The sequence below is a fragment of the Gymnoscopelus braueri genome, assembly GCF_963280865.1.
Source record: "Gymnoscopelus braueri genome assembly, contig: SCAFFOLD_228, whole genome shotgun sequence".
Classification (NCBI taxonomy): domain Eukaryota; kingdom Metazoa; phylum Chordata; class Actinopteri; order Myctophiformes; family Myctophidae; genus Gymnoscopelus; species Gymnoscopelus braueri.
The window spans coordinates 30001-47253 of NW_027660673.1; the positions used below are offsets into that span (position 1 = coordinate 30001).

The 17253-nt window shown below is 40.8% G+C and overlaps 1 protein-coding gene across 2 annotated transcripts in view; it reads left to right on the plus strand.

The window, feature by feature from the left end:
* Nucleotides 1–17253, plus strand: part of LOC308081313 (CD209 antigen-like protein C) — a 52846-nt gene that overhangs the window by 4131 nt on the left and 31462 nt on the right. Inside the window, exons 4-8 of one of the 2 annotated variants that reach the window (XM_080457695.1) lie at nucleotides 10864–10962; nucleotides 11157–11246; nucleotides 11507–11649; nucleotides 11789–11892; nucleotides 11995–12388. In XM_080457695.1, coding sequence (XP_080313821.1) covers nucleotides 10864–10962; nucleotides 11157–11246; nucleotides 11507–11649; nucleotides 11789–11892; nucleotides 11995–12118 — 560 coding nt within the window. In that variant the 3' untranslated portion in view covers nucleotides 12119–12388. Of the gene's footprint in view, nucleotides 1–6211; nucleotides 6569–10863; nucleotides 10963–11156; nucleotides 11247–11506; nucleotides 11650–11788; nucleotides 11893–11994; nucleotides 12389–17253 lie in introns of those variants that run through there. The other variant, XM_080457696.1, reaches the window with a different exon arrangement.

Consider the following 17253-nt stretch of genomic DNA (forward strand, 5'->3'; position numbering starts at 1 on the left):
ACTGCCAATTATTAAGGATAGGCCAATTTTAAATGCAAAGTACAAGTTAATAATCACGCTTAATCTTTTGATAATGTCAAGCTCTCCAAAAACAAGCCCCCACCAAGGCCTACTGTAGGCCTACATATTTTTTCTTTTTTGGAAACTGTTTTAATGATGTTCTTCATAGTAGTGTATATCTGTCTGTCATTTAATGTCTCTATGCATTGAGTACAAAAGGAGTGGACCCCATGGAAACAAGCCAGTGGCTTTCTTGGGTTTAAATTTCTATTCACTGACCTTGTATTGAACTGTATTTTCATGTGCTTTTCATGTAATGCAAACTTCTAATAAAGTATTAAAGTAGTATTAAACGGTTCGAATCAATCGGACCCAGTCTGAATCCACCCTAATACTCCGTCATAGGTTGACTAATCGATAGAAAAAAGGGATTTTTGGGGATGAACTATCCCCTTAACAAGTGTAGCCTACTGTGTATTTTACTGTAAATCCTTCAGTATCATTCTTTTGATGTGTAAAATTATTATTATTATTATAATATTATATTTTTTTTTAGAGAGAATGTTGGTCAGTTCAAAGCACTTTGGTCCGGTTTGATGTATCTGCTGGGGCTTTTAGACTTTTAAAGGCCAACATAATCAAAGTTTTATTATAACAATATATCTAGTTATCATTATAGTTTTAGTGTTTGGTGTGGTTAGCTCTGTAGCTGTTTTTTTTATCTCTCTCAGTCGCTGCACACCTAGAAGCTGAGTTTTCTGTTGCAGGACTGCGGTCAACAGTGAGAGGGCGTCTCAAAGATGCTGCTCCGTGGATGTGTGTTATACTGCTGGTTGGGATCATAGTCCTGGCTGTGCACTGTGAGTATTCCATGTCATACAACTACATGTACCACTTCACTCGTTGAGGGAGTTTCTTGCGTAACATTTTCTAACTGTGGCAACCGCAGCACTAACCCATATCCTGATGTGACTTCTCAATTTTATTTAATTCTTTGTTTCTACTTCTTTTTGGTATCATTACATATTTATAATGGAGAAAGTTTTTTTAACAAATTATGCATGTAAAAAAAGAAGAATAGCATTGAGTTTTCTTCTTCACAAAGCTATAACGTTCCACACAGATGTGTGACCTCATCATGAAGAGTAGCAACAACTGTATTTATCATCACCACTTTTGTCCTTTGCAGATAATTCATCCGATAAGCAGCGGCAGATCACACATGACAAGTTACAGACAAGATATAATAATCTGACCCAGGAGATAGACCACTTAAAAAGTGAAGTAAACCAACTCAGAGAGGCAGCAGGTGAGACAGGATACAAACATTTATGAAGGGATATCATTAGAACGGACCCATAACCCATGGCGAGGGCCATGGAGTGCCATTCGGCTGTGCCGGCTCTCACAGCACACCAGTAATCCAACCAGTTCCAGACTTGGTACAATTATTGCTCAGTACGCTGCTTTTAACACCTCACCGTCCTCTATTACAACATGACAATAAACCATGTAATCTAATAACAAACGCTATCTCATTTCCATTGCCCACTACCCTTCTGGATTTAACCCACATTCTCTACTCACATCAACCATATCCACAACTCAAAACACACCTTCAGTGCTGGTACACAAATAATTATTTTTTGCCCCAACAACACAACACTGCTAACAACACAGAGCCCAAAGGGCGTTATTTTTCTAGTTGCATTAATTAGTGCACTATTATTTTGATTGTAATTGTTAGGGATGTAGTGGTCTCCACTGTGATGAAATCTAAATGTAAAATAATTTTCTTTTAGTTTTTAAAATTGCGGTTTTCTTAAATTAAACTGTAGACAGAATGATATCCCACCATTACATCACTCATTAACTATACTGAACAAAAATAATAAAAAAAAGAGTCTTTGGTAATAGAAACATTATATAAAAGAAACAAATCAAATTAAGTCTTTATTCTAGGGTTTTGCCTCACAGTTATATATATTTTGGGTAGTAGACTTAAACCAAGTCATTCAGGTAATATTATTCAGGTTTTTTTGGAGTACTACTATTATTATTATTATTATTATTATTATTATTATTATTACCCTTATTATTATTATTATTATTACCCTTATTATAGTATGAGCTAGATTTGATTATCAGTAAATTGAAAATCCATCAATAATCCTCCTGTTTGATGTTTAGACAAGATGTGTCCACATGGATGGCAGAAGTTTGGATCCAGATGTTATCAGAGATCGTCTGAAGAGAAAACTTGGGAGGAAGGTAGACAATACTGTCTGAAGTCAGGAGCAGATCTGGTGATCATTAACCGTACAAAAGAGCAGGTTATAGTGTGCAACATCCATATATATAAATGTGATGTAATTCAGTGATTATAATGAACCATTAATGCATGACTGTAAATTAATGATGGTTCAATCATGGTCAAATCATCAGGAATTCATCAAAAGCCTGTCCAGTGGGAGCGGAGCATCTTGGATCGGTCTGAACAAAGCTGAGGGAAATTGGACATGGGTGAATGGTACACCATTGACAACAACAGGGTGAGACATTGTACAAGTCTTTCTATTGTAATTCTATCAACATCACAGTAAGTGAGTGCCTAAGTGGATGTGGTAAATTATATTATGTTGTTTACTTTGCAGGTACTGGGCCAGTGGAAGTCCTGATAACAATGCAGACCGTAACTGTGTAAAGTACAATCACCTCCAAGGAGACTGGATAGATGCAAAATGTGAAGAAGGCTTCCGCTGGATCTGTGAGAAGTGATGTTTCCACCACTTGTTGTACCTTATGAAGTTATACTGTAACAATTAGTAGAAAAACTGAGAACATTGTGTGAATCCCAACCTAGTACTGAGGGAACATAGAACCATGGGGACATAGGGATGACCCTGTCATTTACAGTAGTTCCTTTTTTTTATATAATCATTTATTTAGCGATTTTTCATTTTACATTTCGACAGGACTGCAACAGACTCAGACAGACCTACATACAAAACAGTGTACATACAGAAAATCATATGCATAAGAAACAAAAACAGTATAACAAAAAGTAAAATATAAAAAGGTAGTTATTAAGTGGTAAAGCTTCAGAAATGGGGGAGGGGGGGACGCAGCAAAATCCCTAGCACGTATCCCACCACACCGATGAGGGAGGACAACAATGTGCAGCTCCACGCCCCTGCAGCCCCCCGCCACGGACTGGCGATGTCGGAAACCTCGACCCACACCACCGAACACAAGTCTTATGCCCAGTGCTATGGAACGGGGCAACGCCACCCCACGGCGGAACCAACAGAAGCCACAGGGCACCCCGCCACCACAATCCTCCCACATCCTAACAGTGAGACAGGCCAAAGATCTGCGGCGTCCCCCGTATGCGTGTGCGCAAATGAGGGTGGGATGTCACTTACTTCATCATGACAAGGCAGCCTAAATAAAGATCTTGGAACCGGTCTGAATCAATTACTCTCTTCCATAAAAAGTAAAAAAAAAAAAAAAAAACTCTGCCTTATCCTGCATCTCATATTTAAGCCTCTCCAGAGGTAACAGAGACATTATTTGGGCCATCCACATATGTTTAGTTGGAATATTATCGGTCTTCCATAAAATTAAAATACATTTCTTTGCCAAAAATCTAAACAAATCAAACAATTTCTGTAGAGATGTGGAGAGCTCATAATTACATTTAAGTCAACTCCCAAGAGGTACAAAAGAGGAGATTTCCTCAATTTGAACTTAAAAATTGTTTCGATTAAAGCATGAATTGTTTGCCAAAAGAGTTTAATCTTTGAACAAAACCAGAACATATGTGTATATGTACCCAAAGTTAATTTACATCTATTGCGTAAAGGTAAATACTCCTGGGACATCTTATTTAAACAAACTGGGTTAAAATGTTTTGAAAATGAACTTGTAGTTATGTTCCAGCACTCTTAGTCAGGGAATATTATCAGAATAATGTCAAATCTTGGAATAAATTCCTTACCAAGAAATGTCTTCACCAATGTGTTTGTAAAGGTGTCTAGTAACACATCTCATAAAGACTGAAATGCAGTTTCCCTAGGGGAATTTTTGACAGCTGCTGAAAGCTGGGGTACCCACCATAACCTTATGCGGGGAAAAAAAATCTAATTTTAATTCTGTTTTAAGTAGCATGTGAGGGGTCAAACTAAGGTGTTTTTATGATTCTGAATCCATTGCAAGCATATCATAAAAACACCCTAGTTTGACCCCTCACATGCTACTTAAAACAGAATTAAAATTTGATTTTTTTCCCCCCCTGCATAAGGCTATGGTGGGTACCCCAACTTTCAGCAGCTGTCAAAAATTCCCCTAGGGAAACTGCATTTCAGTCTTTATGAGATGTGTTACTAGACACTTTTACAAACACATTGGTGAAGAAATTTCTTGGTAAGGAATGTATTCCAAGATATTTTTAATATCCCCTGACTATCTAGGAGAAAGTGTAAATAGGTTTACCTTTGCAGATATCATTGTCCATGTTTCCTGATCTATAATTATACATTTAAGTCTTTTTACCATATCCTTTTCAGAGGTTGGAAGGATGAAGTCACTCTACCATTAAAAACTTTATAGATCATTGTGAATTTTAACATAGATTCAGTACTAAAAAAATTGTTCTATCTTGTCTATCTGAGATCTAAAAATATTTTTCTGAATCAGTGATTGTAAAACATACTTTGTAAATACTGGAAGAAGTTTGTAGTGGACAAACCGTATTCCTCCTTCACCTCTGAAAAGGATTTCAAGTCTGTGTTTCTAAATAGACAACCCAAGTTGTTAATGCCTGTATTAGTCCACCTCTGTAAACCAATCTCACTTAAACCTGCAGGTATATAGAAGTTCCATAGGGTTTAATAGTGTTAAATAAATGTTTTGATACATCTCCAAAAATATAAAACTTTACTTTTGCATATTTTATTATATATTACCCTAAAAAATGCATTTTACTATATTTTTTAACTGAACTGCTTTATTGCACCACCATTATATATTTTTTGTGTACATCTATGAATCAGTTTGATACCCTGAACTGTACTAGCCTGGTAAACCCTCCCTCCGGAAATCTCATTTCCATTTGATTCCTGAAATAAAATACAAATGAGATTTCTGGAGGGAGGGTTTACCAGGCTAGAACTGTACCAGCATCATCTATTGTCTTAAAATAAATATAACTTTCTTTTAAAAAGGTGACTGTGTGAAATGTCTGATAACTTTGAATATAGGCCTCTAGGCTCTAGTTTTATAATAAATACATATTTTGATATTCATATTGCTTAGAGGTGTAGGATACACATGTATCAAGGCACTATTAGTACAAATGTGAGCTTGGAAGTGAACTGTCTCTGCCTTTCTTATTACCCTGACAAACTATGTGAATGAGAAAGGCTCTTCCCTTTCTCAACCCCCAATGTAATCAGTGCATACAACCTGTGTTGCTTCTGGTGAGCTTGATACCAAAATTAAATTAGATTTGTATCTATTTATTGTTAAAAGTATGCCCATTTAAAGGGACACTTTTCAGATATTCAACCTAAATCCCATTTTGCTGAGAAAACATGACTTTTTGCCACACTAATATTTTAGCAGAATCATACCTGCTCCAGTAATGCTATGCAAGATGCCTAGATGTTATATATTTCCTTAGACACACACTGTATTAAATCTCATTATATAAAGTAGGTTTCCTACTTCATCCTACATTACTTGAAGTAAACTACTTTGGCAGAGGTTTACTCCATGATGTACATGATGTAACTCCAAATATTGGCAAAATATCATCAATAGTTGCTCCGTTATGTATATTCCAAAATAGTCTTCTCAATGGCTTACGTTACACAATGAAACTCAAAGTCACTCTTTTAGCTTATAAACAAACGCAAACAAAGCTGATTCTGCCAACGTTACAAAAACTGTCAATTTTTTTATATAATGTATATAGAATATAAACTTCCTGTTGATTATGCTATTTGAATTAGGATACACAGTACACACACACATTTACATACACACAGTGTGTGTGTGTGTGTGTGTGTGTGTGCGCGCGTGCGTGCGTGCGTGTGTGCGTGCGTCCGTCCGTGCGTGCGTGCGTGCGTGCATGCGAAAGTGAAATCGAAAGCGTAGGTATGTTTCCTGGTTTCACTGACGGAGAGAAAGAGAGAGAGAGTGTGTGCGTTTCTTGTACTTCCTAATTGCTACAGTTGCCTCTGGCAACCAGCCAGAGACAACCATGATAAAATGTTGCTGATCCAGTACATTAGTTATGTAGCAACCAAGTAATACCATTTTGATACAGCTAATCAACACATAAAGGAAATATACATCAGTTACTATTTGTTGCCATTTACTTTTCAAGCCTCTCATCATCATAAGATGGCTGCTACAGTAACAGTTTATGCCATGCCAGACTTGAAAAAGAAGGTGAGACAGAGTGATGGAGAAGGACAAACCATCTACGATAGAGTGGATGATGTCAGAAGACGTGACATCGTCCCTGGACCACAGCAGAACACAGCAGGGAGACAGACTCAGGGTGAGTTTTGCAAAGTTGTGAATCATTGTCAGCATCATTTCTTTTTACACATGTAACAAAAATAGCAAAAGTTAAATCTCATAACGCGTTACAATGTGGCATGTTGTGAGCTTGCACCCAAAATAATGTATTGAGAAATTACCAATATTTTTACAAAGTCATAGCCTATTGGTCTCAATATTTGTCACATTCTCTGGACTTCACTGACTGTAGGTAGAGGTCACATTAATCACATTAGAGATTTTATGTATTTTCCCTTCAAGTTATTTTCATTCAAATGAAATGTGATTGAACTTGCACTATTAATGACTTTAGTTGATTTTTCACTATTTAAAATATGGTATTTCTTAATTATTAATAATTACAGCTTGTAGAGCTTTCTTTTTACCATTATAAATTGTTTTAAAATAATACTTTTAAAGAAGTTTTTCCAACCGACAGCAACAATATTTAGCCAACATATGGTTCTGTATCAGTATGAGTCAGTTCTAGCATATTTCATTCTAATTGGCTACTATGACTGCCTATGAATTTCATGAGCCTGGGTTGGTCTACCTAGCCTGGCGGAGATCTGCCCTGTTGTGCGCAGCAACGCAACAGGTGAATGCAATTAACTTAAACGAGTAGCTGCACCAAAAACATCTTGAAGAATGTCAAACTGTCACATCTGCTGAAATAAACTTCCCATTTGGATCATTGTTGACACACAAACAGAACATGGATATTGTTTGCAAAAGGATTATTTATTTCTTGTCCATCAGAGCGGTGAGATCAGCTTCTCTCTACTTTTGTATGATATTGATAGCCTAAACTTTGAATTTGTTTGCAGTTATTAATTTGTATACATTTTGGGATTTTGGCTGTATGTTGTCAAATGTATTAATCTATATTTTGCTGTTGATCCAACGTCGCTCTCTCTCTCTCTCTCTCTCTCTCTCTCTCTCTCTCTCTCTCTCTCTCTCTCTGCCTTGGTCAGCCCTGTAACTAGAGGTTACGTATGTAACCCCAGTTTCTTTACCTTCGGAGTAATATACTCACTATGGGATAAGATCGCCCCCTGGCGATGCACAGAGCACTACACACATGGACTCCCGCGACAATTCTGATTGGATAGGCGTTCCGGCAGTCCGGAAGGGGTATAAAACCCCTTGTGTAACTAGAACACGCCCTCTTAACAACTTCCCTCTGCACGCCAAATGCGGACAGAAGGGGTGTTAGGTGAGTATATTACTCCGAAGGTAAATAAACTGGGGCTACATAGGTAACCTCTAATTGTCTTTTCCCTTCTCTCGTAATATACTATGGGACTCATAAACCCCCCTGGGGAACTAAGTCACACGACCCTACAGATCCGCATGCCCACGGCCCCTGGGTCCCGCCCCACGGGCGAGACCCCAGCCCCCAGGGCGCCCCGGCCCACCAGGCCAGGGTGCGGACAAGTACCAAAAGGAAAGACCCTGACAGACCACAAGGTCTGCCTCATTCAGCTAACGGGCAGACACAAGTCTATCCCATACTAAAAGTGGAACAGGACCTCCTCCCCCAGGACCTAGGCCTAGCTGGTCCAGGGGGGCCTAAGAGGAAGGGAGAACACCAGGAGACAAAGCACGGCCCCTAGGCCTGCTCATTACTCCCCCTGGCTTGAAACAGCTGCTACCCCCAGGACAGTGTGCGCCATCGAGGATGCCGCCACGTCCAAGCTGTAGAAAGCTGCAAAGGTCGATGGAGACGACCAGTTTGCCGCCGAGCATATCTCCTGCATCGAAACCCCTTTGTAAAGGGCCCAAGATGCAGCCACGCCCCGAGTAGAATGAGCCCTCAGTCCCACCGGAACTGCAGAGCCGCTACTCACATAGGCCAGTCTGATCGCCTCCACGATCCATCTGGACAGCGTCGGCTTAGCCACCGCCTTCCTCTGGCCATTAAGGCCAAGAGAGACGGCGCACCAGCGGATGATGACCAACCGTCTTGCCATCGAACCCCTCGTGACAAGCGGAAATAGCCGCCAGGTTTAACCTGCCCTGCAGGAAAACGAGGCTGCTGCATACCGGGGCCTGGAAAGCCACCACAGATGGTGACTGTTCCAAACACCAGGACACAAACATGTTCCACCTGACGTCATACGCCAACCTCGTGGAAACGGCCCTTGCCCCCTGTATAGTAGACACTACATCAGGAGGCAAACCATTCGAACTCAGATTCGCCCTTTCACGGGCCAGACCCACAGGTCCAGGTCCTGAGGGCGCTCGTGGAACACCTCATCCCCTCCCTGTCTCAGCAGGTCTCTGAACAGGGGGAGAGGCCACGGCTCGCCGAAGAGGAGGGGAGTAATTTCCGACTAGCACGCGATCTGACGTGTTGATTGTGAAACCCAGGGATGTCAGGTGCGCAATGACCATCTCCGTGTGCCTCGCCACCACCTCCCTCGAGTCCGCAGCCAACAGCCAGTCGTCAATGTAGGTCGACAGGCGCAGCCCCCGCTGCCTCAGTGGAGCTATGGCCGCATCGGTACACTTCACGAACACTCGAGGGCTCAGAGACATACCAAACGGGAGCACCGTGTACTCGTACACTTTTTCTTCGTAGCCAAAGCGCAGGAACTTTCGGTGCGGGGGGTAGATTGGAACGTGGAAATAGGCATCCTTGAGGTCTATGCTCGTCCACCAATCCCCCTGTCGTATCGTGCGTAATAACGTCACAGTTGTCAACATTTTGAAATTGAAAACCTTCAAAAACTTGTTGAGGCCTTTCAGATTCAAAATAGGTCTCACCCCCCCCCCCCTTTCTTTTTCACCAGGAAATATTTCGAATAGAAACCCAAAAGGTTCTGATCCGGAGATAATTCTCTGATCGCCCCCTTGCTCAGGAAAGACATAACCTCCTCCCTCAGCGTCACGGCCGCTTGGCCCGACACGTGAGAGAACAACACTTTGTCTGTCATAGGTTTGCTGGCGAATTGCAACCTGTAGCCCTTTTGAACGGTGCGTAACACCCAGGGATTCGGTTTGCAAGCTTTCCATTGATCTAAGCACTGAGCGAGTGGGTTCGTGGGGGTGGAGGGTGACGCCTTCGCTCCGATTAATGGTACCGTTCGTGAGATGTCCGCTAGGGACAGCAGAGGTAGCGCTGGTCCGTTCGTTAGACATGGGGAAGTCACGTGACCCAACACGGGAGCCTTCTGTGATGTCAACATCCGCAACGGACCGTTCACCAGACAAGAGGAAGTCACGTGACTCAACACGGGGACCCTCCGACATGTAAACTTCCACCCTGCCTCGGTCACCGCCATCTTGTCCCGTTCTGTCCGTCGCGCTGAGAGTGAGGGAGAAGCGCCGCTGCTGTAGTGGAGCTGGATCCCACTGGGCAAAACAGCAACGGCGGGGTCTGGCGTCGAGGTGACGGCCCTGGAGGCGACGCCGCGTCAGCCCTGGTTAGCACCACTGCTCCTCGGGGCGACGTGTAGAGGTGGGCCCATGGCCACACGGCTCCCTTCCTCTGGCTGGGCTACAGGCCCCGCGGCGAGGGGAGCGCCGCTGTGTCCAGGGCCCTCGCGAGTCGGTGGTCGAGGTGAAACACCGTGAAACCACGCGCAGGCTTTGCAGGCGTCCTCGTCGCCTGGGTGCTATCTGCCGACGAACGTATGGTTCACTCCCAAGCAGGCAATACAGACGCGGTGTGGATCATCTGCGGCGATGAGGAACGTGCAGCTGTCCAGGCCGCATTCTCTCGGAGCCTCCATTGCCTGCTTGTAACTATCCGACACATGGCGTCGAACAAAGGGCTAACTAGCCACTTAGCCTAGAAGAGCCTAGCTTGTTAGCGTAGCCTAGCCTGCTAACGTAGCTCAAGCTAGCCTAGAGCCACGAGAAGAAAACAGAGAGGATAGAAAAGGTAAAATAAACAAATAATAAGCCGTGGGAGCGTGTTTTAGTAGAAACTTAATAACGAAATGCCCGTGGAGGAACACAGGTGCCCTCGCTCTGGGGTAAGCTGGATTTCGTCAGTTTCTCCGTACATTCAGTGTGTCTTGGCTCGTGCGCATTGCGTAGCAGAGTGAAGTAAGAGGGCGTGTTCTAGTTACACGAGGGGTTTTATAACCCTTCCTGACTGCCGGAACGCGTAACATGACCCTATCCAATCAGAATTGTCGCGGGAGTCCATGTGTGTAGTGCTCTGTGCATCGCCAGGGGGCGATGTTATCCCATAGTGAGTATATTACGAGAGAAGGGAAAAGACAACCAGAGTTCTATCTCTCTCAGTCGCTGTGCACCTAGAAGCTGTATTTTCTGTTGCAGGACAGCAAACAGTGGGAAGGCGTCTCAAAGATGCTGCTCCGTGGATCCTCCTCCTGTGTGTTATACTGCTGATTGTGATCACAGGCCTGGCTATGCACTGTGAGTATTCCATTCCTTTTTGGGTGTATTATGACTTGTATAGTATGTATGATGGAGTGATGTTAACAAATAAAAAAAAAGAAAATAACATTAATTGTTCTTTTTCACAAAGCTCATTTTCCACACAGATATGTGACCTCATCATGAACAGTAGCTACAATTGTGTTTATCATCACCACTTTTGTCCTTTGCAGATAATTCAGCGAATAAGCAGCGAATATTGGACCAGACCCTGGAGATGAAGCAGTTACAACGTGAAGTAAACCAACTTAAAGAGGCAGCAGGTGAGAGAGGTTACAACAGAATCAAAGTTTAGCAGTGCACATCAGACTTCTTGGTTATAAACCTAAACCAGGTAATTCTGCTAATATTATTCAGGTAATTTCAGGTTTTGTATTTCACTATTATTATTAATATTAATATCATTAACATTAACATTAATATTAATATTAATATTAATATTAATATTAATATTATTATATGAGCTAGATTTGATTATCAGTAAATTGAAAATCCATCAATAATCCTCCTGTTTGATGTTTAGACAAGATGTGTCCCCATGGATGGCAAAAGTTTGGATCCAGATGTTATCAGAGATCGTCTGAAGAGAAAACTTGGGAGGAAGGTAGACAATACTGTCTGAAGACAGGAGCAGATCTGGTGATCATTAACCGTAAAAAAGAGCAGGTTAGTGTGCACACGCACGTGTGTGTCCATGTATCCAACATCCATAAATACATATAAATGTGATGTAATTCAGTGATTATAATGAACCATTAATGCATGACTGAAAATTAATGATGGTTCAATCATGGACAATCATCAGGAATTCATCAAAAGCCTGTCTAGTGGGAGCGGAGCATCTTGGATCGGTCTGAACAAAGCTGAGAGAAATTGGACATGGGTGAATGGTACACCATTGACAACAGGGTGAGACATTTTACAAGTCTTTCTATTGTAATTCTATCAACATCACAGTAAGTGAGTGCCTAAGTGGATGTGATAAATTATATTATGTTGTTTACTTTGCAGGTACTGGGCCAGTGGAAGTCCTGATAACAATGCAGACCGTAACTGTGTAAAGTACAATCACCTCCAAGGAGACTGGATAGATGCAAAATGTGAAGAAGGCTTCCGCTGGATCTGTGAGAAGTGATGTTTCTACCACTTGTCTCTGTTTATGAAACTGCAAATAACTGTTTTACCTTGTGAAGTTATACTGTAACAATTAGTAGAAGTAGTAGTAGTAGTGAGAACATTGTGTGAACCCCAACCTAGTACTGAGGGAACATAGAACCATGGGGACATAGGGATGACCCTGTCATTTACAGTAGTTCCTTTTTTTTATATAATCATTTATTTTTGCGATTTTTCATTTTACATTTAGACAGGACTGCAACAGACTCAGACAGACCTACATACATAACAGTGTGATGACCTGAGCTGTACCAGAATCATCTGTTATGTTAAAATAAATTTTACTTTCTTTTAAAAAAGTGACTGTGTGTGAAATATCTTACAACTTTGTATATATAAAGGTCTCTAGGCTGTAGTTGTAGAGCCTAATTTGTGCACAACATGCACAAATTGTAGTCTAGTGTAGCTAATTAATCTATTTGTGCAATAAGCTGTTTGGCTATATTCAATTTTACTTGTGTGTTCAAATAGTTTTCAATTCAAAATAAAATGATAATTATAATGACAATGATAATGAACTTTATTTATATAGCACCTTCCATACATAGAATACAACTCAACGTTGTACGTTACACATAAAAGAAAGATCATAAAAATAAATTACAAAAATAAAATATAAACAAGTACAGAAAGAGGAGAGCATAAAAAGCAAATCAAATGTGTAGAACACTTTAAAAGAAATTAAATTTGAAATGACAGAAATAAAAACCACAGTATATCTGTCAGATTAATCATTGTGATAAGCAAGGCAAAATAAATATGTTTTAAGATTACGCTTAAAAATATCTACTGAATCAGCCATTCTCAGATTGACTGCCAGAGTTTGGGGCATAAAAACTCAAAGCTGCCTCTCCATGTCTCTTACCATTGACAGTTGAAACTTCTAAACATTCAGTGCCAGAGGATCTCTGTGACCTACTAGGTTCATGCCTTTCGATCATATCTGACATGTATGTTGGTGCATAGCCATTAAGTGATTTATAGACAAATAAAATAATCATAAAATCTATTCTAGAAGTGACAGGGAGCCAATGCAGAGATCTTAGGACTACGGTGTGATGTGTGCTCAGTGCTTAGTCCTGGTGAGGACACGTGCAGCAGCATTCTTTAGTCTTATTTGTAATTTTGCAAATCTCTTTGGCAGACCAGCTAAAAGAGCGTTACAGCCTACTAGTAATAAAGGCATGCATCAGATTTTCAGTATCAGCCTGCACTGTCTGTAGAAAAGAAGAGGTCAGCTGACAGCTACCTCAGTTCCTCAAGTTCACACATACATTCTGCGGCTACGTCTTTTTTCTGCACTGGGTGCATTTGTGAGCACTTGCACATGCATACACATACATTATACATTAGAAGTGTGCAAAAACAATTGTGCTTGAGTTCGTGTTGAAGCCAGGCTAGAACAGACATCAGCTCAGAGTCTATAACAATAGTATTAAATATATCTATATTCTTAAAAAAAAAAAAAAAGTGCATTTTAGTTATTTTTGGCTCTTGTTAGTTCTAGTTGGCTCTTGTTAGTTCTAGTTGATGTAATGATTCCACAATTTCTTCCTATTCAGTAGCACCACCAGCAAGTGGTGCTCATTCCTATTCAGTAACACTACCAGCAGGTGAATAAGAAAATGAGGTTGCGCATCAACAATGGGTTTTCTCAGTGGAGTGCTAGAACCAAAATCTAGTATACACATCAAAAGTAGGAAATAAAAAAAAATCCTAACATGTTGCATATCCAAAAATTCAAATCAATGAAGGACAGAGTACTCACATTTCCACTTTTTTTTATTGGCACACACCAATAAACGAACGCTTGTGCGTTTCGGCTATGAGCCTTCATCAGAGCATTCATATCACATAGATTCAACTCACTTTATACAAAAGGTCAGAGTTCACCTACACCTGAAATCTCAGGTCAATCACCAAGGTCCAATCACTTGTATGCAAGAACACAGGCAATTACAGGCAATTTGAGGCATATATCATAAAGTAACACATCCAATAAACAGTGCAGGAGCATCAAAGACAGTCTTAACCTAAAAAGCATTTTAAGCTATAATCGTCATTCAGTCCATTGGGTGTCATAGTGTTGTGTGTATATCCACTGCATTCTCTCTGGGCCAGTTTCTTTAGAATATCACCCCCTTTGATAGGCATCACGATTTTCTCAATCCCACAGAATTTTAATGAAGAGGGTGAACCATGATTTGCTTCAGCATAATGTTTTGCAATTGCATAATCTATATTTCATGTACGCATTGCAGTTTTGTGCTCTGATATTCTTTGTTTGAGGGGTCGTTTAGTTTGTCCTACGAATGCTAGACCACAGGGACATACAGTAACAGCATGTAAATCACATGTGTCGATTTGCAGTTCACAAATAGGAATCTTCCTTCCAGTGTGGGGATGATTGAATGATTTCTTGTCTGTTGTGTTGTTGCAACAGGCAGAGCTACCACATCTATACATTCCAGTTGTTGTCAGCCATGTGGTCTTCTTTTGAACCATATTTTTGTACATGACTGTACCTTTGATTGTGGGTGCTCACCTGAATGCAACAAGGGGTGGGGATTTGCAGAGGTCCTTCACAGATGGCTCTGTTTGGAGCACATGCCAGTGTCTGTTGAGTATCTTTTTGATTTGTGAAGCACAGTGGTTATATTCTGTAGAGAAACAAGCCCGACTTGGATTTTGGTTGTGGGAAAGTGGGAAGAAAAAGTTGTACGTGACTCCAATAATAACCCCTATTATTCAAGGTTCTAAAAACGGTACATTGATGATATCCTGTTATTTTGGGAGGGAACACAGACTGAACTAATGGACTTTGTATCATATCTCAACAACTCAAGTTTCCTGAAATTCACTTGTGAACAGAGCATTGACAAAATTAACTATTTGGATCTAACTATATCCAAGGATGAAACTGGAATGATTCACACATCTATTTTCAAGTACACCTAAAGGACAACATCCCAGTAGGTCCATTTTTTAGGTCAGATCTTGATGACTTTCACTCCAAACAAACCGTTATGAGTACCTCCGTTTAAGGGCTATTCTTCCAATTCTATTCAGAAAGCCATACAATGAGCCAATAACACCTCCCGCTCCGTTCTCTTATCTAATGCACCAAAAACTAAAAATCCAAGTCGGGCTTGTTTCTCTGGAGGGAGGAGTGAGTGAGTGAGTGAGTGAGTGAGTGAGTGAGTGAGTGCCTGCGTGCGTGCGTGCGTGCCTGCGCGCCTGCGTGCGTGCGTGCGTGCGTGCGTGCGTGCGTGCGTGCGTGCGTGCGTGCGTGCGTGCGTGCGTGCGTGCGTGCGTGCGTGCGTGCAGATTGTGAAGAAGACATGCGCTTTATCTGTGAGAGAAGTGAGGTTTCTACCACCTGTCTCTGTTGAACAGGGAGTGAGTCTATAGACCATATTCACACGGCGGCCATATTGCTATTAAGTCAATGAAATGTGGTGGCACTTTCAATGTAAAATTACAAAATGGCTATCGTGTGAATATGGTCTATGTTCCCTCAGCCCTACAGTACAGTATGTTAACCGCAACCCTACTGAGGGAACATAGTCCCCTGGGCACATATAACTGTACGGTAGAAATGCTTACACTTATTGCTATGGATGTCATAAGCAACACATCTTCATATCACACAGGCCTCGAAGGATTGATTACTTCCTCTTCTGTGTCAGAACATTCTTAATTTCTAGTCAAGCAAAAAAAATGAAGAAAATAAAGTAAAATACATCTAAATAGCATACCATTATGTGAACAAACAATGTGTAAGTTTACACATATACTCTGGGGTAAAGAGTATTTTTTTTCTGTACTGTGCGCACATGCACCTGCATGCATGTACATTCACAAGTATCACCCAAACATTTGTGCTTGAGGTGTAACAGAGATAAAGCCAGACAGCTAGAACAGACAGCAGCTCAGACATCAGTCTATTCTGCAGCACTGAAGCGAGTAAGATAACATTTAAACATATTTAGAAAACAAATAATAATTGTGTGTGTGTGTGTGTGTGTGTGTGTGTGTGTGTGTGTGTGTGTGTGTGTGTGTGTGTGTGTGTATATATATATATACATATATATATATATATATATATATATATATATATATATATATATATATATATACTTTAAAAAGGCCTATTGACGGAACGTAGCAAGTTCACACTCTTGGGTTTGACGTGCAGATGTCTTCAATGCTAAACCAGACTTCACACCCACATCTCTCACAAAGCTATAAGGAAACACCTGTTTCCTTCTGCTGCTTTGTGTTATTAAAAGTGTTACATGCATACTTATTTTGTGATTGTTGACAACATTTGAAAATACATGTTTGTGCCTTTTGGGTCGGCAACCTGAACCATCATACTCTGAAGACTTTTGAGTTTAGCATTGTTGCTAAAACCAGACATTTCAGGATGGGGAAACGTAGGGCTGAGGAATTATAGGGCTGACCCCCTGCGTGCGTGCGTGCGTGCGTGCGTGTGTGCGTGCGTGCGTGCGTGCGTTATTCTGAAGGTGTGAACATTGGAATGTCTTAAATTGTGTGTAAGAAAATGAGAATAACTTAAAAACAAAAGACTTTCAAAAATCTGTATAAAATCTTTTAAAATTGTTAACAGTATCTATTATAGTGGAGATTGGAGTGTCTAGTTTAAACACTATAGGGGGAGACACATTTTAGTAAAATACATCTAAATAGCATAACATCATGTGAACAAACAATGTGTAAGTTTACACTTATACTCTGTGTCTGTGGTAAAGAGTATTTCTGTCTGCACTGTGTGCACATGCACCTGCATGCATGTATACGCAAGTGCCACCCAAAAGTGCTTGAGGTGTAACAGAGATAAATCCAGACAGCTAGAACAGACAGCAGCTCAGGCAGCAGTCTATTCTGCAACACGGAAGTGAGTAAGATTACATACAAATATATAGTAAAATATTGTAATACATGCATTATTTCTGTACATTATGAATACACTTTTTACTTAAAAAATGCCTTTTGACAGAAACTAGCAAGTTCACACTCTTGGGCATGACGTGCATGGTGTCTCTAAACCAGACTTCACACCTTCACATC